The sequence below is a fragment of the Eutrigla gurnardus genome (assembly GCF_963514095.1).
Source record: "Eutrigla gurnardus genome assembly, chromosome: 9".
Classification (NCBI taxonomy): domain Eukaryota; kingdom Metazoa; phylum Chordata; class Actinopteri; order Perciformes; family Triglidae; genus Eutrigla; species Eutrigla gurnardus.
The window spans coordinates 12993983-13015363 of NC_139923.1; the positions used below are offsets into that span (position 1 = coordinate 12993983).

Here is a 21381-nt window from a genome sequence, read left to right on the forward strand (position 1 = left end):
TTACAATATCCTGAAATATTTACAGGCATGAATTCCAGTTATGCAAACTCTTCTATCCAGCAGTGCATAAAGTACTTTTGTAAAACTTTACAGACTTTCTGATCCAGTATGAAGACGCACTGCACCGCAAAGGACACTGGCGTAATCTCACCATGGTCCCTGGAACCAGGACAACAGCTCACCTCAAACTATCGCCCTATATCCACTACACCTTCCGAGTTTTGGCCATCAACGCTGTGGATTTCAGTCGGCCCAGCTTCCCCTCCAGAATGTTCAAGACACAACCTGCAGGTACCGACTCCTCAGCCCTTTGATTGTGGACTCTCTACCTTAAGTAGTCTCATTCTGTAAATTTGTTCTGTCATGTTTGAATAGTACATAATCAGAAAATCTGAAAAAGAAAATTCAACCCTTTTATGAGTGAGCTAAAGTAAGATAGCATTTTCATTAGCTTCTGTCGAAAGCAAATCACTATGTTGATCTGAGCCTCGTGAAGGTCGTCAGGTTTCCCCTGCGGTACCGTTTCATAATATCTTTATATTTATTTTCTTCTTTTAGCTCCAGATGAGAACCCAGCAGATGTAAAGGGATCTGGAACAGAACGTGATAATCTTGTCATCTCTTGGACGGTAATAAAGTTGTATAAAGCTATCTGTTCTAATCCTGAAGCATTTTCTGTACTCCAGGATGTTGTTATTGTCTGGCCTTATGAGCTTTCTTTGGTACTGAAAAATCTTTATTATCATTTCCCAAAACATATACACTGTTGCCCATAAAGTTGTAATATGTTGTTTTCAGACAAAATCCTCTGTTTATTCCTTTTTAAATGCATCAGTAATCACGTTTGACAAGGTGCAATGATTACATTATGTGTTCCAATTAACCAGGTGAAATTCATGCATAACATTTGCAAATAATTCCAACTTTATGGGCGACCCTATACATCATGGTGCACATTCAGTCTTCTTCTAAAAAAGTAAAGTATATAAAAAATAATTGAAAACGTTCTCCTCTGCAGCCGCTGTCAGGCTTCCAGTCTAACGGTCCAGGGCTTCACTATAGAGTGATGTGGAGGCAGAAGGCGATGGGAAGTGATTGGACCACAGTGACTGTGGCTAACAACTCTGTGTTCGTCGTGTCTGGAACGCCCACGTATGTTCCATACGAGCTGAAAGTTCAGGCAGTGAACGACCACGGAGTCGGACCGGAGCCTGCGGTCGCCCACGGCCACTCGGGAGAGGACTGTGAGTCGGATCGACTTTATTGACCCTTATAAATGCACTATGTACAAGAGTCCCGGGCGATTCAGCTGTGTAACCTATAATATTTACTCAGGATGTTTCTGTATTGAGCTGTTGTTGTGTTCCTTGTCCAATAAACAGTGCCAGCAGCAGCTCCACAAAATGTGCACGCCGTGTTGCAGAACAGCACTCTGGTAGAAGTACACTGGGATCACGTGCCCTCTAACCTAATACGAGGAAAACTCAAAGGATACAGGGTACGGTACAAAAGACCACATCCCACCGATCCCAGCTACCATAGCACACACATGCAGCACTTCCTGTATGCTAACTGTGTGTCTTGCAGGTGTACTTCTGGAGAGAGCCCAGTCACCACAAGCACAACCCCCATCATGTAGAGAAGAAGATCCTGACCTTCAGTGAGAGCCACACCCACGGCATGCTGCCAGGCCTACACCCCTTCAGTCTCTACTCATTCAACGTCAGGGCTTTTAACGGCAAGGGAGATGGTCCCCCCAGCCCCACCCAGCAGTTTGACACACCTGAAGGAGGTAGGACAAGAAATACTCTACTCGTTTACTTCTTTCCCACTGAGATGAAGAGTTAATTTGGATTGTCTGTGTTAACACTTAAAGGTCGAGATTAAATAAAAAAAAAAAGCCTTTTGAACTCCTTTTAGATCACATACCCAGTCATATATATTTAGAAATATATGCAAACTAAATTACAAAAAATCTGTTCCTTCATATTTATTATGTGAAAATGTAATAATCCTTTTCTTCCTTTAAAAGAAAATATGATGTGTGCTTACGTAAGTTAGTACCAACGAATTTCAACCAATGATATTATGACATCTCTCAGTCAATCTGCAACATTTAGCGACCTAGTTTTTAATTGTTACACTAAATGCACATGTTTGCATTCTCTCTCAATGAAAAATAAAAACCCTACAAATCAATGAATATGATAATCATTTTCTTGTTAAAGTATGGTGCACAAAATGTCTTCTATTTCCCTGAAAAGTCCATTCTCAGTGTATGAACACTCCCCACCACACTTGTATAAGTTGCTTATTGAACCATGACTGGCTTCCAAACGAGTTATGAAAAAAAAGTCATGCTTGCACGTGCTATTAAATTTAAATTGAGCGAAGAAAACATTATTTCTTCAGCAGATGAATGTTTTAAAATAATCCTGTAGTGCCAAACTCCGCACTGGCACAGCGAAGGTCAAACCTACGAATACATTCTGAATAAGCACAACACATTTTGGAGTGGAGGTGGCCTTTAAATTTCTTTTAAAATATTGTTTCTGATGTGTGTTTTCCACAGTGCCGGGGCCTCCTACTTCCCTGCAAGTCACCAACCTCAACCTGGACTCTCTGACCCTTGAATGGAGTCACCCTGATGACCATAACGGACGCATCACTGGCTACACCCTCAAATATCAGCCAGGTGAGGCTGTTTTTCATTAAGACAACAGCTGAACTCTTTATTCAGTGGATGTCAGTTTCCTTACTGTAGATAGTAGTCTTGTATATCCTTCTTTTGCATGTTTTGTAGTGTCCTACATGTACTTCCTGCTCAGAGATTATTAGAGGAATACAAAATTAAAGGTTTAGAGTAGTACTAAGATCATTTCAAACAAGTTAATTTGCCTCAATTACACCATAAATTAACAAATCGACTTTTGTCACTCCCACCTTCTATTCCTGAACCCTACACCTCTGTGCCCCAAACATTTCATTTCCACCTTTCTCATCATTGACACTCCATCACCATCTACAACCCCCCCCCCCCCCCCCCCCCAACAATCCCTCTATTCAACTTTTCTCACTACTTCCCAACTTCCATCCCCATCCCGTTATTTTTGTCCCCCATCCCCAACCCCTGTAGTCAATAACTCCAACGAGCTGGGCCCAGTGGAGGAGCTGGCCCTGCCCGCCAATGAGACCAAAGTCACTTTGCTCAACCTCAAGTACAGCACACGCTACAAGTTTTATTTGAATGCGAAAACATTAACGGGAGCAGGCCAGGTCACATCTCAGGAAGCCGTCACCGTCATGGATGAAGGTAAGTCAGCAAATGCAGACTACTACAAGTAAATAACCTAGTATTCATTTCTTCGACTGGAAAGCTGATGTAAATGAATGATTGTTTTGAGAAGTCAGGTAAGAGGATCCAAAAAAATATGTGCAAAGTCTGAAGTCGGTGCAAAATGAGAACACATCACACAACTCTTCAGAATACCATACGTCAGTCGCCAAATGCCTTTGAATGTCTTTCCTTCATCAGAAGGCATGTGTTTTTAAAAAACAAAGATAATGAGCAATGTTGCTTTGTAATCTGTAGTTTTTGATGTATAAGTGACCTCCAGTATATTGTTGGACTGTATAAGGAGATCAGAATCAGGCTCAAACGCCATCCTGATGAAGGCAAGGCAGCCAGTCTGCATCATATTCTGTTTTGGTGTGACTTCGGTAAAGTAGTGCCGAAACGATATTTATTATTATTATTATTATTTATCGATTGGTTGACAGCAAATTGTATCGTGATTTCTATCAGTTAAATATTATTGTAAATTAAATATTTGGCAGTTTTAGACTGCTGGTTGGACAAAACAAGCAATTTGAAATCACTGTGAACTGTGGAAAATGATCATTCATATTTTCTGCCTTTTTACTGATTAACAATTAATCAATTAACTGAGAAAATGGTCAACATTAATCGATGATGAAAATAATTGTGATCTACAGGCAGTGAAGTCAGAACTTTGTCATGTGTTTTGTGGATCTGAAATTCTCATAATTCTACCATGTACAATTTGCAGTATGATGCACACATTACCTTTAATATTTGACATACAGTAGCATGATGTACATGAGCTCGTCATACCTGTCTTGTGGAACACGATGTGATCCAGTTGCATTGTTACACAAGGTGACCCATGCTGTGGTAAACATCGTCACATCGTCTCAGACATTGGGTGACACAGGTGGGGTGGGGGGGGGCATCCCATAGTGACCGCTGTCATGTTGTTTCTCTGTGTCCTGTTTCTCTCTACAAGCTCTAATATCACAGCATGGCGTAGATGTGGCCACAGGTACTGCTCATATCTAGACTCATGCATGTTTTTACAGATACAGCCATAGCTTCAGAACACGCCGCGAGCATGCACGCCTCATCATTGACCAAATGCCCCCCCCCCCCCCCCCCTTCCTCGTCGCTATCGAGTTCTGCAGCCCACCAAGTGCTCCGCTGAGTTCAAAGCTGTGGAGAGTTCAAAGCCACATAGATAAAGATGCTACGTGACGTGTGCCTTTCAGAATGTCTTGTGATATCTAACTAAATGAGCCTCGGGCTGTTATTTCTCTTACCGCGCCTTTTGGCGACTTGAACCCCTTCCCCACTTTCTTCCCACGGTGGCTGCCGGTGGCGCCTTCCCCCGCCGCATGGCGAGCGTTTTTGCTTGGCTTGCCAATGAACTGTGTGCATTGTTGTGTATCAGCATCTGTGGTGTCTCTGCCTGTGGAAAGTGTTTGCGTCTGTGTGTGTCCGGTGTGCGGTGCGGTCTTCACCCCTCTCCATGTTGTTTACAGGAAACACGCAAACCCCTCATCCCATTGCACGGCCTCCTCCGCAACGTCCGCCCCACAAGGGTACAGATACCGCTGTGATCTTAGTGCACTACATGTCTGATTTGTTACGTGATCGGTTTTGTGTATTCTTGTGTTTGCTGGTATAGCGTCCCCATTTTGAAATTGCTGTTTTGTAAGCTGTGAGGGTCTGGTTTAGGTGATGCTAAGAGTATTTAATGGGACTATATTTATAAAATCAAAGCATTTAATTGACAGTTATTGGATTGTCCCTTGACCAATGGGCCGTCTTGATGGTTGTCTTTTCTCTTGTGGGTTCAGCACAGCCCGCGAGTCCTTTTAGGAACGTTACCTCCTCGATTGAAGAGGACGGGACCCTGATCAGTTGGGAGTACTGGGGCCCGGAGAAAAACGTTTATGTAGAATACAGAGTGGACAACAGTAAGCAAAGCAACATATCCCTTATTTCTGTCAGTTCCACACATGGGTGGCAAGAGACTCCTACTTCATTATTGGCTTGTGCAGGTGAATAGAAATATTGGCAGTCACTTTGATGCTGGCTCCTGCCAACCTGGACCCAGATGTGACAAACGAGGCCGTCTGTGATTGGACTTCTAATTACCCAGCCCTGTTATTGACGAGAGTTATGTGCAGCTAATGTAGCAATCTCATTGGATTCTGGGGAGACAGACAGACATTCTTGTTACCCCAACCAATTTTGAGTGCTCTCCATTGTTTTTATCCACCTGCAGTGAGGATGAAAAGCCCCTCTTGTAGTATGGCTCTCTCACACCTACTGGATCCAGTAAGGGAATATCATACTCATAGATTCCCGGTCATTTAGAAAATGTCATCAAAAACACAATCTTGTGATCAAACACATTTCATAATCAGCTCGTCACCACATGTGTAATTGAGTGTGTGGCCCCCAGAGCATGACACACTGCAACTTAAAGCAACACTTAAGAAGTTTTCCTCTTCGGTCCCCCTACAGGTTGGAAGCGGAATTGTCCATTACTGCCGTCGTAAATAATTTAGCCTACCGCAGCCTTCCGTCGCATGCTCGTTATTTGTTTGTATGCAGAACCTGCTATGGAACGATGAACGATTTGAACGATGTCCAGTGACAAGGTAGAGTAGCTAACGCCTTAGCTAAGATTAGCTAACATGAGCCATAGCGATAGTTACATATATATTAGCACAATAGCTATTGCCTTAGCTAACATGAGCCAATAAAATAATCGACAATGTATTGTACACAGATGCACATTGTTGGAAAAAAAAAAGATAACCGGTATTATTTACAAGTCCAACAGCAACAAAGCCAAGTCACCATCCGTCTTGCATTTTGTAGCCTCCTGCAGCTCTCGCCAACGAGAGTGAGCCGGTATGATATTCACTCTCGTATGAGCTTTCTTTGTCACGCTCCCGTTTTCTTTTCATCGCCTCATCGGACGTTATACTCCTCCTTTGCTTTGCAGGCTCTGCCATGACGCCAATTTAAAAACGACCTAGCTGCAAGGTATCTTCCACGCACCTGCCGGGTGTTCTCCCACTGATCTCTACGCAGAGCCTCCACCTACCGGCTCTTGTAATGCTTGCTGTAAAGCAGGTCAAATTTGTAGTCTCATTAGAACTACAAAACCACTACCCGATGAGGCAAAGTTACATAGTGCGGTTACAGCCGATAGAGGGCCGCAGAGCGGCTGCTGAAGTGCTGTTCACCCAGTTTTGAGGTGATGAACCACTGAAACTATTTTGGAAACATTATTGTAAGGCACTAAAAACTCTTTAGTGTTGCTTTAAGGAAACACAAAATGAAGAAAAGAACCCACGTGCAGCCGCAGACTGACATTGCCCTGAATACAGGGAACACAATCACATACTAAAACACTGCAAGTCACACGGAATATAACAAAAATGAGTTCCAAAACAAGTCTCCAGCTGTGTTCGTCACTTTTTATCATCCCTGTTGATCCCAACTGGATCACTGTTGTTTTGTCACTCATTTTTCTTGTATCCTAGGTGATCCTTGTATTTTTTTCCATATGTGGTCGTGTTTTCTTTTTGGGCAACATGCTGCACATGTTGGTGACATGTTTTCCCTAAATTACAGCGTGTTTTTACTTAATTCCGGCAATGATACGTCGTGGTTTCTTTGTTTCCTTCTTTTGACAAATGTACTTATTGTAAGTCGCTTTGGACAAAAGCGTCTGCTAAATGACCTAAATGTAAATGTAAATGTAATTCATAGACTAGATTGTTTTATTTAGACCGCCATCATTTCATGGATATTAACAATTTGAATCTAATATAGACAGAATTAGCTTGCAGTGTAATCTCATGTCATTAGATTCATCCCCGCAAGTGATTAGATCCCATGATGTCATCATGCCCTTTGAAGTTGTGTTTGCTCTCTCAAACGTACCTCTCTTCACGGACGTCCCTGCTGCAGGTGAAGTCGAAGAGGAGTGGCAGAAAGAGCTTGCGAACGGCACTCAGAATTTTAAGCTGAAGGGCTTAAAGGGGGGCCTCTCCTATAAGGTGCGTTTGGTGGCAAAGGGTCACCACGACCAGCCGCTCCACCGCTCTAAGGAGCTAGTGGTCTCGGTCCCAGGTGAGGCAGTTCCTCGGCAGTCGCCTCCCCCACGCTCCGGCCTGGCCTTGTACTGTGTCGTGTGTAGAATGTGTAGTAGTTTGTGCCGTTGTGTAATTATCATCCAGGAAAGCATGGGTTTTTAACAGATATGTCGTGGTCGTTCTGCCAGGCATGGACTGTAGCAATAGAGAGACAGTGTGTAGCAGCGTGCATGACTGTGTGGTTTAATTTCAGCCTAATTGAAGTTGGTCATTCTCATATAGAAGTTCTGTGTAGCGGTATAATATTTAACCTACTATCACCCACAGTAAACCTGCGTACGTACAGTTGGTGTGTAATGTGTGTGTTTCTGTGACTGTGTGTGTCCTTGTGAGAGACATGTTGTACTAATGTGGTTTCGATGATGTGTCACCATTAGGAGATTTTTAACTCGGCTAACATGACAACTGTAGTTTTCTGTAACAAAAAGCAATGACGATCCACCCGTGAGCTCAAATCTCTAACAAGTAGATACTAGGAGAACTTACTTGTGACATGTTTGTTTAAGCACATGATTCTGGATGAATGTTTTCTCTTCCCACTGGGGGAAAATAATCCAGCTGTAAATGTTAATCCCCCTCTCCTCCTCTGGCCAGCTGTGGCGAGCAGACAGGTGGACATCGCCACTCAGGGATGGTTCATTGGCCTCATGTGTGCCATCGCTCTGCTCATTCTGATCCTCCTCATTATCTGCTTCATCCAGAGGAATAAGGGTGGGAAGTACCCTGGTGAGTAGACACACTCATATATGAACCCACACTTAAATGCTTTGTTTGCCACCATTCAACACTGTTTAATGGGATTTTAAGATTAGATGTCATGGTTTTGGAATATCCAGTTGTGTCTTACACCTCTCTATGTCAGTGTGTAGCAGCCACGATGCTTTCTTTTTTTATAAAGATTCTTCTTGAAAATCATAATTATTGATCCCCAATCAATATATGATCATATATATATACCATATTCATTTTCACACTATAAAATATACATTTCCCATCCTATTTATTTGACATTATTTCTCATGTCACAATGTCACTCAATATACGCATCATGTTTAAACATGTTTTTTTTTTTCTAAAACAATATACTGACTTGTCACATGAAAACAACACATAAATGCTTAATTTGCTACCTTTTCTCTCACTAGTCAAAGAGAAGGAGGACGCACACACAGATCCAGAGTTCCAGCCCATGAAAGACGATGACTGTACTTTTGGGGAATACAGGTGAGAGAAAGTGCTCCAGTCTCTGGAGCCCCCAGAGCCCCATTTTACCCATCAACCCCCTGCCCCGTCCCTGCTCTCTGCCCAGATCTGCCCTCTCTGGCTGGGCTGGAGCTCTGCACTCCCTCCCTCTTCTCAACCTTTACAGCTGACCAATAACTGACCCAGGATCACCAATAACAATCCAAGAAGAAGAAGTGCCCCTCATCTGAACTTCTACCACCACAAAGCACAAATTGTTGTCTTTTTCTTTTCTGGGTCCTGGGACATCCTGGACGCTACTTGTGTCGGACTCTATTGTGTGTGTGTGCTTGATATGACATTGTGGTGTCATTTGAGAAGCAGGATTCTTCAGGTTCAAGGGATTTAGGTGTTTGGATGTTTATCTTTAATTAAGGCTGACAGGAGATCAGAGCAACAGATCCTAAACTGACCTTAAACATTGAATTCCATTCCAACTAATAAGCTACTCATATACATCCTGTGTACAGTATATATAGTGTTAACACTTTGCCTAGTGTATTGCTACTTACATACACAACCCTGATAGGATTGAAAGTGGCTGAAATGATCATTCCTTCTAACTTACAGCAGTCATCCTGTGCTTGTTAGCATCCTCATTCTAGGCTGCTTCTCCAATCGCACGCAGAATGAAGAAAAATGAAGCACTTTATTTCTGTATAGCTCGCATTTTTGAATTGCTTTTTATAAGTCGATTTATAAAAAAGTCTTGCTTTTATATTTTATATTCCTTTTTGTATTATGTAAACATAAATCTGTTCTATGAATTTTATGCTGTGATGAATACATATTGACTAAATGTATAATATGTGACATGCATGGTGTGAAGATCTGATATATGAAAATTAGCACTAGGCAATAATGTGTTGAATAGAATTATTGTTTATATATAGATATACAATATATAGATGCATATAGATCTTATATGAAATTATCAGCATGTCTGAGGGAAGCAAGCATTACTGAGTGTACAAGAGCTGGTTAATGCTGATTATATCAGGCCAGTAGCTCTTTAATATAAATAATTATTAAAGGATAACTGGTGATATTCTCCATTTTTATTTTTGTCCACAAATTCATTCTTTAAATAGACCAAACAATGAGTCTGTCTCACAATACTTTCCAACTTTTCCAGTGTATTTGTGGCTCTGCTTCAAGCCAATATTCCTACTGTAGACTTAAATCTTGTTTTTCTTTTCTTTTTTTTTCTTATATCGCAAATATTTATTTAAATATGTTAAAGGCCAAACTATTTCCAATATTTGTTTTTGACAAAACTTACTACAGGTGTAAATACAGTCTTTATTGGGCACTATTTTCAGCGGCAGAATGAATAAAATACTGATATATTTTGGCTCCCAGTGCAACAATGTGGATGTGTGTGGCATAATAATGCAGCACTATGACACAAAGGAATAGTTTGTGTGAGGCTTAATACAATTGATGTATCAATGTTTTTTGTTTTTTCAAGGGATTTGTTGACAACAAGAAAAATGTACAATATCAGTCTTATCCTTTAAAACTCATGCAGAGAGACCAATTTACACTGCAGGGGAAACTCAACGGCCATCAACTCAAAGAACAATAGACAATAAATCACAAGGCAAAGTGTACAAATATTATAGTGCCTTTGTGAGAGAGTATACTTTCTATCCATGCTGTTTCATTAAGCTCAGCTGGAACCTTACAGTATGTCAATAAAGGCATAACTTCACTCGACTGAGCTGTTCTTGTTTGACTGCAGGAGAGCGTACTGTAACCTTAGACTATGTGTGGCATACAGTATGTGCCTGTTAAAGTGCATAGTGTAATCCTCCCAAGGAGTGACTGTTGTGTTGTGTGGGATCTCAGCTGGATCTCCTCATCTGATCGCAGGGGTGTAGTTCTCAGGAAAGGTAAGGGTGATGGTGGTGTGTCGGGGGGGTTGAAGGTCATCCTTCTGTAACTCTAGCATGTGAGGAGGGTCAGTGGATAGTCGAGTCACTGTGGAGAAAAATGCTCGCTGTATAAGCACCCCAGGTTCTTTCACGGCTATCATCAAGTTTAATATTTGGTCATAAAGCCTTCATCATGTACTTCTTTTCAGTCAATAATGGCTTCACTGTGATAGTTTAACCCCTGAACATGACCTTGCCTTCTATTCTAAGTTTAAAAAAAACATTTGAGCATCATGATGGCTTTGTGATCTTATCTCATTGATGTTCGACTCATGTATGTGGAATGTATCTGATATCCAAAGAAAACTTTCTTTGCAGATTTGTCATGCATTTTGCCAATTTGTGATGATTATCATGCTTGCTTCGGGGATGTTTGGCTGAAACCTTTGCTTTTCAAGTGCTATTCACATCATTGCTTTGGAGTTCTGTTTTTTTTTCTCCATCACAACATCTGTCTTGGGGGAGGAGGGGGCGGGTGCTTTTGTCAAACAATACATTTACCACTTCATATTTGGTTTCAGGGGGAATTTGAACAGTGTATGGTTGCTTGAGCTTTATTCCCCTGTTGTTTGATGGAAACCAACCAATCATTCATTGCAACTGTTTTTTAGACATGGAGCAGGCTAAATTAAATTAGTGAGCTGAGTTTTTTTTTAAATAAATTAAAGAAACAAGCCATTGTGTTTTCAATCTTAAAATCAAACGTTTACCATTACCTACCAAACATACAGTAGGTTGTGGTAAACGTGGTTGTTCATTGCTCCATCTAAAAAAAAAAAAAACACTAATCTCCTTGTTGCATCTGTCCTGTCACATCATCTCACTTGTAACACCTGCATGTTATTTTCTCCTTCAGTGACAATGAGGACCATAAACCGTTAAAAGGAAGCCGCACGCCGTCTAATGGGACAGTTAAGAGAGACGACAGTGACGACAGTTTAGTTGACTACGGGGAAGGAGGAGACGGACAGTTCAACGAGGATGGCTCGTTTATCGGCCAGTATAGTGGAAAGAGCGCCAGCAGGGAGACTGCTGGGGGCCACGAGAGCTCGGAGGCCCCGTCCCCTATTAATGCCATGAACTCCTTGAACTCATTTGTGTAGCCGCAGACCACTGCGAGGGGGCTGCACCAACTGCTCAATCCCCATCCTTCTTACAGGGATGTCCCGATACGCAAGGCTTTATGATCACATCTCCATCCAGACACGTGACATATGCACAACTCATCACAGACATTTAGGTTCTCCACTCGGAGGTCTTCATGGAGAGGCTCGGAGGCCTGTGGCTCATTATACTTTACCTTACGCAGCATTTAGGAATGAAGTAGCTCAAACAGACATTCAATTGTAACAGTGCATGCATGCAACACCTGATATGACCTAAATCCACATTTAAATTAACACTTTGATATTAACAAATGTTGCATTCTTACCAGGACATCTCTTATGGACTATGCAGTGCTCGTCTGAACTATATTTGTTTTTGTTATTGGTTTATTTTGTTATCTACTATGTTCAAATAGTAATCCGTGTCTACAGGTAACTACTATTACTCCATGTATTTTTTTTTTTTTTTTTTCCAACACGGAAGCTTGTACAGGAATCTTTATGTAATTACGGAATCCCTTCATGTAATTCCATCAGTGCACATGGTAGATCATGTACAGTGTGTGTGTGTGTGTGTGTATATGTGTATGTGTGTATATATATATACACATACAGTATGAGGTGAACTATCTGTAAGCTGAATATTGGGAGCAGTGCACACAGCATGCTTGAGATTGCTGCATTGATACTGTCACCTCTCTATTGAATGATCCAACTGCACCTACGGAGGAGGAAGCTGACATGCTGCATGGCCTGTCATATGACCTTGTGACCTTTGCCCTGCATGTGACCCTCTTCTTGTTGAGCTTGATCTGAAGGCCGGTGGGAAGGACGTGACGGCACGCCTCAGCCCCCGCAGTGCTCCTTCAGCAGGTAGTGCCTTTTCTTCAAGACAATGATTGAATTCTGAAGTCTCTTCCCAGACGTCAGTGACTGGAACAGAGACAGCCGTAGGTCTGCAGAAGTCACATCCAAGGATGGATAAGATGAGCGTGAGGAGAAGACTCTGGAGGGAGGAATAATTCATATACTCTTGTTATATATATTTTTCCCAATGCCTTGAGGCACAGGGATGACTTTAATTCCTCTAAGAAGCTAAGCACACCCACATTGGATCAGACTAAAACATCATTAAGTCTGGAGTCATTATGTACAGAACCTGATTGTATTTCTGCAGTGTATGAATGTAGATATCTGAGTGTGTAGGTGTGTGTGTGTGGGAATACAGTACATTATTCAATTCAATTCCTTTTTGGCAAAAATCGTTCACTTGTACTAACTACACTTGAGGGCCTTTGGATGGGATCAAGATTTCTTTTCTCTTAACTTGCATCAAGTTTTTTTTTTTTTTAAGATGTGTAGAATTGAATTTGTAAATATCTTAATTAATTGTACAGGGACAAGCAGCTTATAAGGCAGCCTAAGAGGCAACAATTGTGCATGATATGGTTTAACTTGTTGATAGAGCTCTATTAAATATAGATTAATTGTAGAAAAAATATATATATTCATTTTTTCTTGCTGTGCACAGTGTACATTGCATTGTAACTAACTGGACGGAAAATTGCATATGCATTTTTAATATTGATCGTTTTCTGATTTGCTTGTCAGCGACTTATATGACTGGTATATGTAGGATATAGCGACAATATTAATTGATGCACAGAATGATATTATCCTGATTTGTGTTGGTTCTGCTCAATCCCAGTATACTGCCAAAATTATGCTCTTTTCTCACAGTATTGCAGTAATGGTTTTGTATTTAAGAAACAGATTTGTACTAACAGATATTTTCTTTGTCTCTATTTAAGTTTCTCCTTTTAGTGCAAGTATGAAATTCAAGCTACTGGAAATAAAATGAATGAATAAAAAAATGATCTGCTTTAATTCCAATTTTCAGACTTGTTACTCAGAATGTCATTACCCTCTCAAAGAGATGAGTGATGCTCGGAATCACGTTGGATTCAATGAGTCACGAAAGCCCCGTCATACAGTCCATGCATGCTTAGTGCTACATAATGTCATCATAAATTATGCACTATAACAAAAACTACCCCATATAATACATATAATGCACTGTATGTGGATTCAGGTTCAGGGTGGGTCAGGTTCCCTCCACATGATTAATGCAGAAAACAAATTTGTGATATGCTTCTTTTTGTGAAGTAATAGTGTTTTTTACTTCTATGGGGCTCAAACCATTCACAGAAATTTAGAAAATCTGACACTACAACTTCTAAAAGGTGACAAGGAGGCTGTGTATTATGTTTTTTGTAGAATCTTAATCTGGAAAGTACATAGTAACTATATGAACATTTTTATATATATATATCCCTCTGAATTGTAGTGGAATAAACATGTAGTTGCACAAACTCTCAAGCAGATTCCCTCAATATTTTACTTTGTAATAGGCTCAATACTTTACTCTCTAAAGTGCTTTCCACCTTTGTGTGGGTGTGTTCAGATTTGACCAATACCATCTCCTGCTGAACATGCCTGGTATATACACTATATTGCAAAAAGTATTCACTCATCCATCCAAACAATTGAAATCAGGTGTTCCAATCACTTCCATGGCCACAGGTGTATAAGCACCGAGCATGCAGACTGTTTCTACTAACATTTGTGAAAGAATGGGTCGCTCTCAGGAGCTCAGTGGATTCCAGCAGTCAACTGTCAGTGGGATTATAACAAAGTGGAAGTGATTGGGAATGACAGCATCTCAGCCAAGAAGTGGTAGACCACGTAAAATGACGGACTCTAGAGCAGTGGAGACGCGTTCTCTGAAGTGACGAATCACACTTCTCCATCTGGCAATCTGATGGACAGGTCTGGGTTTGGCGGTTGCCAGGGGAACGGTACTTGTCTGACTGCATTGTGCCACGTGTAAAGTTTGGTGGAGGGGGATTATGGTGTGGGGTTGTTTTTCAGGAGCTGGGCTTGGCCCCTTAGTTCCAGTGAAAGGAACTCTGAATGCTTCAGCATACCAAGAGATGTTGGACAATTCCATGCTCCCGCAGTTTGGGGATGGCCCCTTCCTGTTCCAACATGACTGTACACCAGTGCACAAAACAAGGTCCATAAAGACATGGATGAGAGAGTTTGGTGTGGATGAACTTCACTGGTCTGCACAGAGTCCTGACCTCAACCCGATAGAACACCTTTGGGATGAATTAGAGTGGAGACTGAGAGCCAGGCCTCCCCGTCCAACATCAGTGCGTGACCTCACAAATTCCCATAAACACACTCCTAAACCTCGTGGAAAGCCTTCCCAGAAGAGTTGAAGCTGTTATAGCTGCAAAGGTTGGACCGACGTCATATTAAACCCTATGGATTAAGAATGGGATGGTACTTGTGAGTCAAGGCAGGTGAGCGAATACTTTTGGCAATATAGTGTATTTAGATCCACATGGAGTTCACTCCTCAAAAGCACCAATCCACGAGTAAGACTGATGTACAAATGCACACACAACCATGTATGCGACACACTTCATCCTCAAATATACATTGGACTGTAACACCGTGCTGTACATTGAGCAGAGGGTGTAAATATGTATGCCTGCCTCCTTAGTGTGAAGAAAGAGCTATAGAAAGAGCTCATGGGACACGACAGTTGGGCTCCATCTTTGCGGCGCTCACTTGTGACACGTCCACTTCTATTCCAGTCATATCGTCAGGGTAATAGCGAGAGACCAGCTCGCCATCTGGTACATTATCACACAGCAATGGTGTCAGGAAGTCTGGAATAGCGTCTTGGATATATGTTCTCTCCCTCTGGCAAGGACTTTTTGCCTGCTGTTCATTCAGACTAATTCATTTTCCCAGGTAACGTTGTTTGGGGATATAAATCGCAGGATCGTGTTTGAAAGAGGATTGCTGCTCCACATGTTAATGAACTGGAGTTGATGATGTCATTTTCTTCTTTTTTCTTCTCCAAAGTGAAGCCAAAAGATGCTTTAATGAAGCATGAATGCATCAGAGTGAACTGCAGCTGGTTGGGAGAATATCCATAATATTTCAACCAAAACAAATGACTCTCAGCAGCAATAATCTCAAAGACTGGATGACCTTCAGCTACTGGACGATGATTCGTCAATTTGTTTGTTTGACAGATTTTCCTTCTTGACTTTACTGCCCTCTAGTGATACGCAGCAATTACACCAATGGCTGAAAGCAACAGGCTTTTAAACACTGAATAGGAAATGTCATGTGAGGCAAATTTTTTTATTTTTTATTGACAATTTAGAAAATAAAAATAGGATAACAATGAAAACAATCTTAATTGTATTAAAACCACAATATAGTGAATACCTTACATTTTAGCTGAGAGTCTAGGGATTTGTTTGGCTCTCTGTTTACATCCCTGGTCCTCAATTTTAAAGGCTTCCTGAAAGAGGCTGAGCTATTTATTTTAATGGCAACAAAATCACATTATTTTCCTGTCAATTTGTGATCATTGCGACCAAACAAGCAGCTGCCCCATTACCCTGCTGAACTCCACCCACCCCCCTTCTTGCCTCTCCACACGAGCCATCCCTCCATCCTCTTATTCCTCATCCAATCCTCAGTGGATTCAATCTGTGTCGGCGGTGCGTCTGCCACAGCATCCATTATCCCTTCCCACCTCCTCTGTGTCCGGCTCCTTGATTTACTGCTGGCTGGAAAGCCTGCTTTGAAATGATGTATGGCTGGTTTTATGTCTACCTCCAGTCTGCTTTCAATGGGGAATAAGACCATTACATGGTCTGGTAGCAGCGTTCTGTTTCCAAACATCCTGGGAGCTTTAAAGCACATCATTTGCATCCCAGATGCTCAAGAGAGGGACACAATCTTCACAACATCTACAAGCTTCCCCCCCAAAAAGACATCAAGTAGAATAAAGGACAGCGAAGGGCAGGTATTAGAAAAACACCGGCATTTAGTTTCTGATGTTTTTCAAGTGCGTGCGCTGAGCTCTAGGACGTTTCTTAGATGTGAGTGGCAGAGCCTTTGTGTCTTTATGTAGATTATGCCCTTTCTGATGCTCTGAGAGCTGGGGAGGATAATTGTTTATGATTACTCTGTGACATTTCCATATGGCTGACAAACGGTTTGCCAACACGCACACACACACACACACACACACACACACACACACACACACAAACACACACACACACACACACACACACACACACACAGACACATCATTGACATCTGTCAAAACCAAGCTGTCTGGAGCCTGAATGGTAGGTTTGGTTTGCCTGAAATTGCAAACCCCAGTTGTAGGAGGGAAATCACCCGTTCCAGTGTCATGGTGTCATTTCTTCACCAATGTTTCTATCAACTCAAGGAGGCTGTGTTCCCTGAGGGGGGGGCAGCGAGCTGATATGGTGGCAGATATCATTGCAATCCTGTTGGATGGATGCTATATTACGTGAGAGTGCTTTGCCTTATTGATCGGATACTCTCCATCACCCCACCAACACCATCATGATAAAAAAAAAAAGCACCAGGATTATATCTCTTTCCCCCCGCCCTGATTCCCCATGCTCCCCCTTCCATGTCCCATGTGTATTTGGACTGAGTGGGTGGGGGGTTACCTCTGCATGAGACCCCTGTGGAGATCATTGGGGCTAAATCATATTTACCCTCACCCCTCCCTCCTCTTCCTCCTCCTCCTCCTCTGCCATGCAGATAGATCTATTCTAGACAGCCATCTATTCTTTGCTCCAGACAGCAGGGTGTTTGCTGTTCCTCTTATCCACCCCAGAGACCAGCCTTGTAACAGTGTTGTTCACCAGGAGCTGTCTCTATTTGCACTGCCATGTTGTAAGAAGGAGAGAAGGGTTTGTCTGAGGCTTGAATACACCTAGATTTTGGATAACCCGCGCACAATATTATGTCCTTTTGGGCCATGTATCATGCTGCTCCATTTGGATGTCATGCATTTGCCCAATGTTACTGAATCCCTCTGGCTTGGCTATATTCTGTGGAGTGGCATTTTTCTAATACATCCCCCTGGGCTTCAGATAATGTGTTTTTCTTTTGTATCAACAGCAGTTTCAATCTCAAAGGAAACAATACTTTTTTTTTTAAGGAAAATATGAATAATAAAAACAGGCTATGAGAACAAAGCAGCAACACTCATCTTGAGATCGAGCTATAACCTTCATGTAAAGTTAGATTCTGATCGCATTAAAAGATATTCTTTGATATGTTTCCCCCAAATTCATCCGAGTGAGCTAAGTCCCACAATTAATTCTACCCTGCTCTTTCTCAAAGAGTCCTGCATTATTAATGGGCCGACGCCGCAGCAGATTATTATTTGTTGTGTGGTGTTTACATCCAAGATTTAAATCTAATCCCCAGGGATTGAGATGGTCTCATGTTACTGACACACGGGCAAGGCTTTGTAATTAGTAGAAGTGCCCTTTTGATATCTGCACGATGAAAAACAGGCAGACGGTTAACGTGCAAGCAGTCTAGCTCATTTCTCATCTACCCCTCGTGGTGTCTAGTCATGCAAATAGATTTATCTTTTCTATAGCTGGAGCTCTTGCTGCAGCTAGGAAACAGTGGAATGGAATTCAGTTTGTGGGTTCTCAAAGCAAGCATTTCTCTGGATAATTCACATAGCTCCTTTTCTTTGAAAGTAGTTCCTGTCAGAGACAGGAATGGTGAGTTAAGTGTAGGCCTACACTGAGGCAGAGGTTGATACGCAAAACTTTTTTTGTTCAGGTGATGGACTGGGGTAGGAAACACACTGAGGACAACTGATGGGCAGGTGAGGAATGACAGGCAGTCACAAGAGTCAGCAAAACTTGGTAAGTTTGCTATGCCTTTAGTGAAGATATATTCTGTATCATCCATAATGCATTATTAATATTTTTGGTTATAATACTCAACAAAACTCTAAGGGCTTTTTTAAGCCTCTATTAACTTTCATTACTATGACTGCACATTTAATGTACGATGGATTTCCAGCAGCTCTTCTCTGCCATTAGGGGCCATTTATAAAAGATAAACTCACTATAATGCTCCCTGCCCAACAACAAACAAAGACAACGCTAGAGTTAGCAAGTGGAAAGTGGACACAGTGAAACCTCTATCAAAAGACCCAGATGTTTTGTTGGGAGTCGGTGGAGACGAATGAATGCTGGTGTCTATTCCTAGGTGGACAACTGTTTGCTAGCATCCACTGCTGATGAATAACGTTAGATTGTTTGAGTGGTTGTTTTTTGTTTGATTGCTTTCTGCTGCTGTTGTTTTTAAATGTGCTATAGGCTACAAATAAAGTTGATTTATGACTTACAGAGTTGCAAAGTCATATTCGCTGGCTCATTGACCGCGCCAAACTCGCAATGCCTTATGGGGTCGCGACGCCACTCGTTCGACAGTGCTTCTCGGCGGTTCTGGGCTTCCTGCCAAAGCCATATCCTTGGTAATAGCGCCGGTGTATGGATTTCCGCTGGGACGGACGGAGAAAGGAAAACTATTTGACAAGGTGCCGACTCGGTGAATTAACTCGGTTCAAAGAACCGTCTCTCGGACACACCCGCATCAAAAAACACGATGAAAAACAATACAAAGATCGAGCTAACATTTACGCTAGCTACCTAGCAAACTAGTATTTACTAAATTGACGCTAACCATAAAGGCTGAATATAGGAAACGTACCGAGGTAAGTTTTACCATTTGATTTCTTGTCGTGTGTAGACTGAGAGATATTCATTTTTATTTATTTATTTTTGTAATATATATAAGAGTTTCTATCCTCAAGTGATCCTCATCTGCTGGTCGAGCCTTGATGGAGCTCTGGAGGAACAGTACTGCGTGGAAGAAGCAGGTCTAGCGCCCCCCTAAGTTGACAGTCATAAGCCTTCATCCGATCCAGGGGGACGGGACCGCTGCTCCGCCACTTTATTTCCCTGCTCTCGAGCGCCCGGCGATGCGGTGCTGCTGAGCAGGTGAGAGCATCGTGAAGGACGGACGAACGGAGCAGCACGGGAGGTAAGGACACGAGCGTCGGCCACATCCAGGGAAAACACGGATTGCTTGCAATTATTATGATCAGAGTAGCCGGGTTGTGCATTTTGACATGCTGGGGGAAATCAGCGTTGTTTACAACAGACTGAGTGGGATGCGCGGATGGGACGGAGCTCGTGCAGCTCTCCGCAATGCAGAATTGGATGCTGTCGGTACGAATAAACAGCATTTAGCATTTTTTTATTTTTGGTTTTGTATTGACAGATGCAGCGAGACAGATAGAGACAGAGAGAGTGTGCGGTATCTGACATATCGTGGCGTGGCGGGGGATGATGCTGTTACATGATCTGCAGCGCATCCTGGCATGTACTTCCCTCTCCCCCTCCAAAAAACAAATAGTCGACGCACGGAGCAGGTGTAAGGATATATTTAAACGCGCAGCACTTTTGCTAAAAGGCAAAAAGCCTGAGGTCTTAAATGCTGCAGACCTCGCCAGAGGCCATGACAGCGGCGCACATACCGATGATTCAAACTGCCGCCTGCCTCGCAGCCAAACGATTAGGAAACACCCGACGACTGGAAACACTTTCACCTGGGGGGGGCTAACTAAAACGCACGTCCCGGTGTTAGTGCCGCGACCGATTTGCATGGAACCGTCCTCTTTACCGTCAGATTGAGCCGTGGTGCTTAGCAACGGCCCGTCGCAGGGTTGTTCTGTCAGCATGTAAGGTGCTGGAGAAGGTGACATGGGCGCGTCCTGGCTCACCAGACTATAGGCTTCAGTGGAGAGGAACTGTTCATGCTACATGTTGCTAAACTAAGTCCCACAGAGATAGTCAAGTGGCTTTTACTTCATGTAGCAAAAATTATGAAATGATCCTTTTTTTTTTAATGTTAGTTCACTCATTGATGTCATTGTAAAAAGGATGATGGTAACATCAGAGTTATATTTTATGTATACATAATATTAGTATAGGCTAAGCTGTTTGGTATCTATGTGTTTTGGAGGGTTGGGGGTCATTGATCAGAAATAGTTTTTGAACCTGTGATCTCATCTCAATTACATGGTTGCTCTGGTCACCGTGAATAAACACTGAAGTCTGTCTGCAACACTGGAAGTTTGCGAAATGAGCCCACAATGGGTTGATGTAGATGTGATGCACAGTAATGGTTGTCCTGATGCTGTTGAATAATCTCTTGGTTTTGCACAGCTCCCTGCAGTAGACAGCACAGTATGATTAAAGCCACCGCAACTCTCCATTGCGGTCTAATGAGCTAGCAAAGCCGATGATTATTGACGTTATCAATTTCACCAAAGTAGAAGGGGAATTATGACATATCACAGATCTCTTTGTGTGCTCACCACAGCAAGAGATGGTTTGCTTTTGTGCTGTGTCAGATCTGGGTGAACCAGCACCTAATATTAGGGATTATTGGTCTCATATTAACGTATTAGTTTATGAAGAAGTTCAATGCTAGTTTGTTCCTAGAAGATCTTACTATAGGGTTTTTTGTTTCAAAACAGTTTTTTTTTGTTCATCCAGTATAAAAACGTGTACATTTCCAGACGATCAATCGATGGATGTCTGATCTCCTTCTGCTCTGCAACTCTGCTGTACTACATTTATTTTGAGCAACATTTCAGCTTTATT

General features: G+C 42.1%; 1 protein-coding gene across 8 annotated transcripts in view; it reads left to right on the plus strand.

Annotated features, from left to right (window-relative positions):
- LOC311019113 (neuronal cell adhesion molecule-like) overlaps positions 1 to 13707 on the plus strand; it is a 70148-nt gene extending 56441 nt beyond the window's left edge. For 2 of the 8 annotated variants that reach the window (XM_084018331.1, XM_084018335.1), the window contains 14 exons: positions 94 to 291; positions 559 to 629; positions 1019 to 1244; positions 1383 to 1498; positions 1588 to 1792; positions 2573 to 2695; positions 3137 to 3313; positions 4308 to 4343; positions 4840 to 4899; positions 5158 to 5277; positions 7292 to 7453; positions 8071 to 8202; positions 8622 to 8700; positions 11512 to 13705. In XM_084018331.1, coding sequence (XP_083874457.1) covers positions 94 to 291; positions 559 to 629; positions 1019 to 1244; positions 1383 to 1498; positions 1588 to 1792; positions 2573 to 2695; positions 3137 to 3313; positions 4308 to 4343; positions 4840 to 4899; positions 5158 to 5277; positions 7292 to 7453; positions 8071 to 8202; positions 8622 to 8700; positions 11512 to 11758 — 1952 coding nt within the window. In that variant the 3' untranslated portion in view covers positions 11759 to 13705. Of the gene's footprint in view, positions 1 to 93; positions 292 to 558; positions 630 to 1018; positions 1245 to 1382; positions 1499 to 1587; positions 1793 to 2572; positions 2696 to 3136; positions 3314 to 4307; positions 4344 to 4839; positions 4900 to 5157; positions 5278 to 7291; positions 7454 to 8070; positions 8203 to 8621; positions 8701 to 11511 lie in introns of all 8 variants that reach the window. The other 6 variants (XM_084018328.1, XM_084018329.1, XM_084018332.1 and 3 more) reach the window with 6 other exon arrangements.
- Positions 13708 to 21381: the final 7674 nt, after the last annotated feature.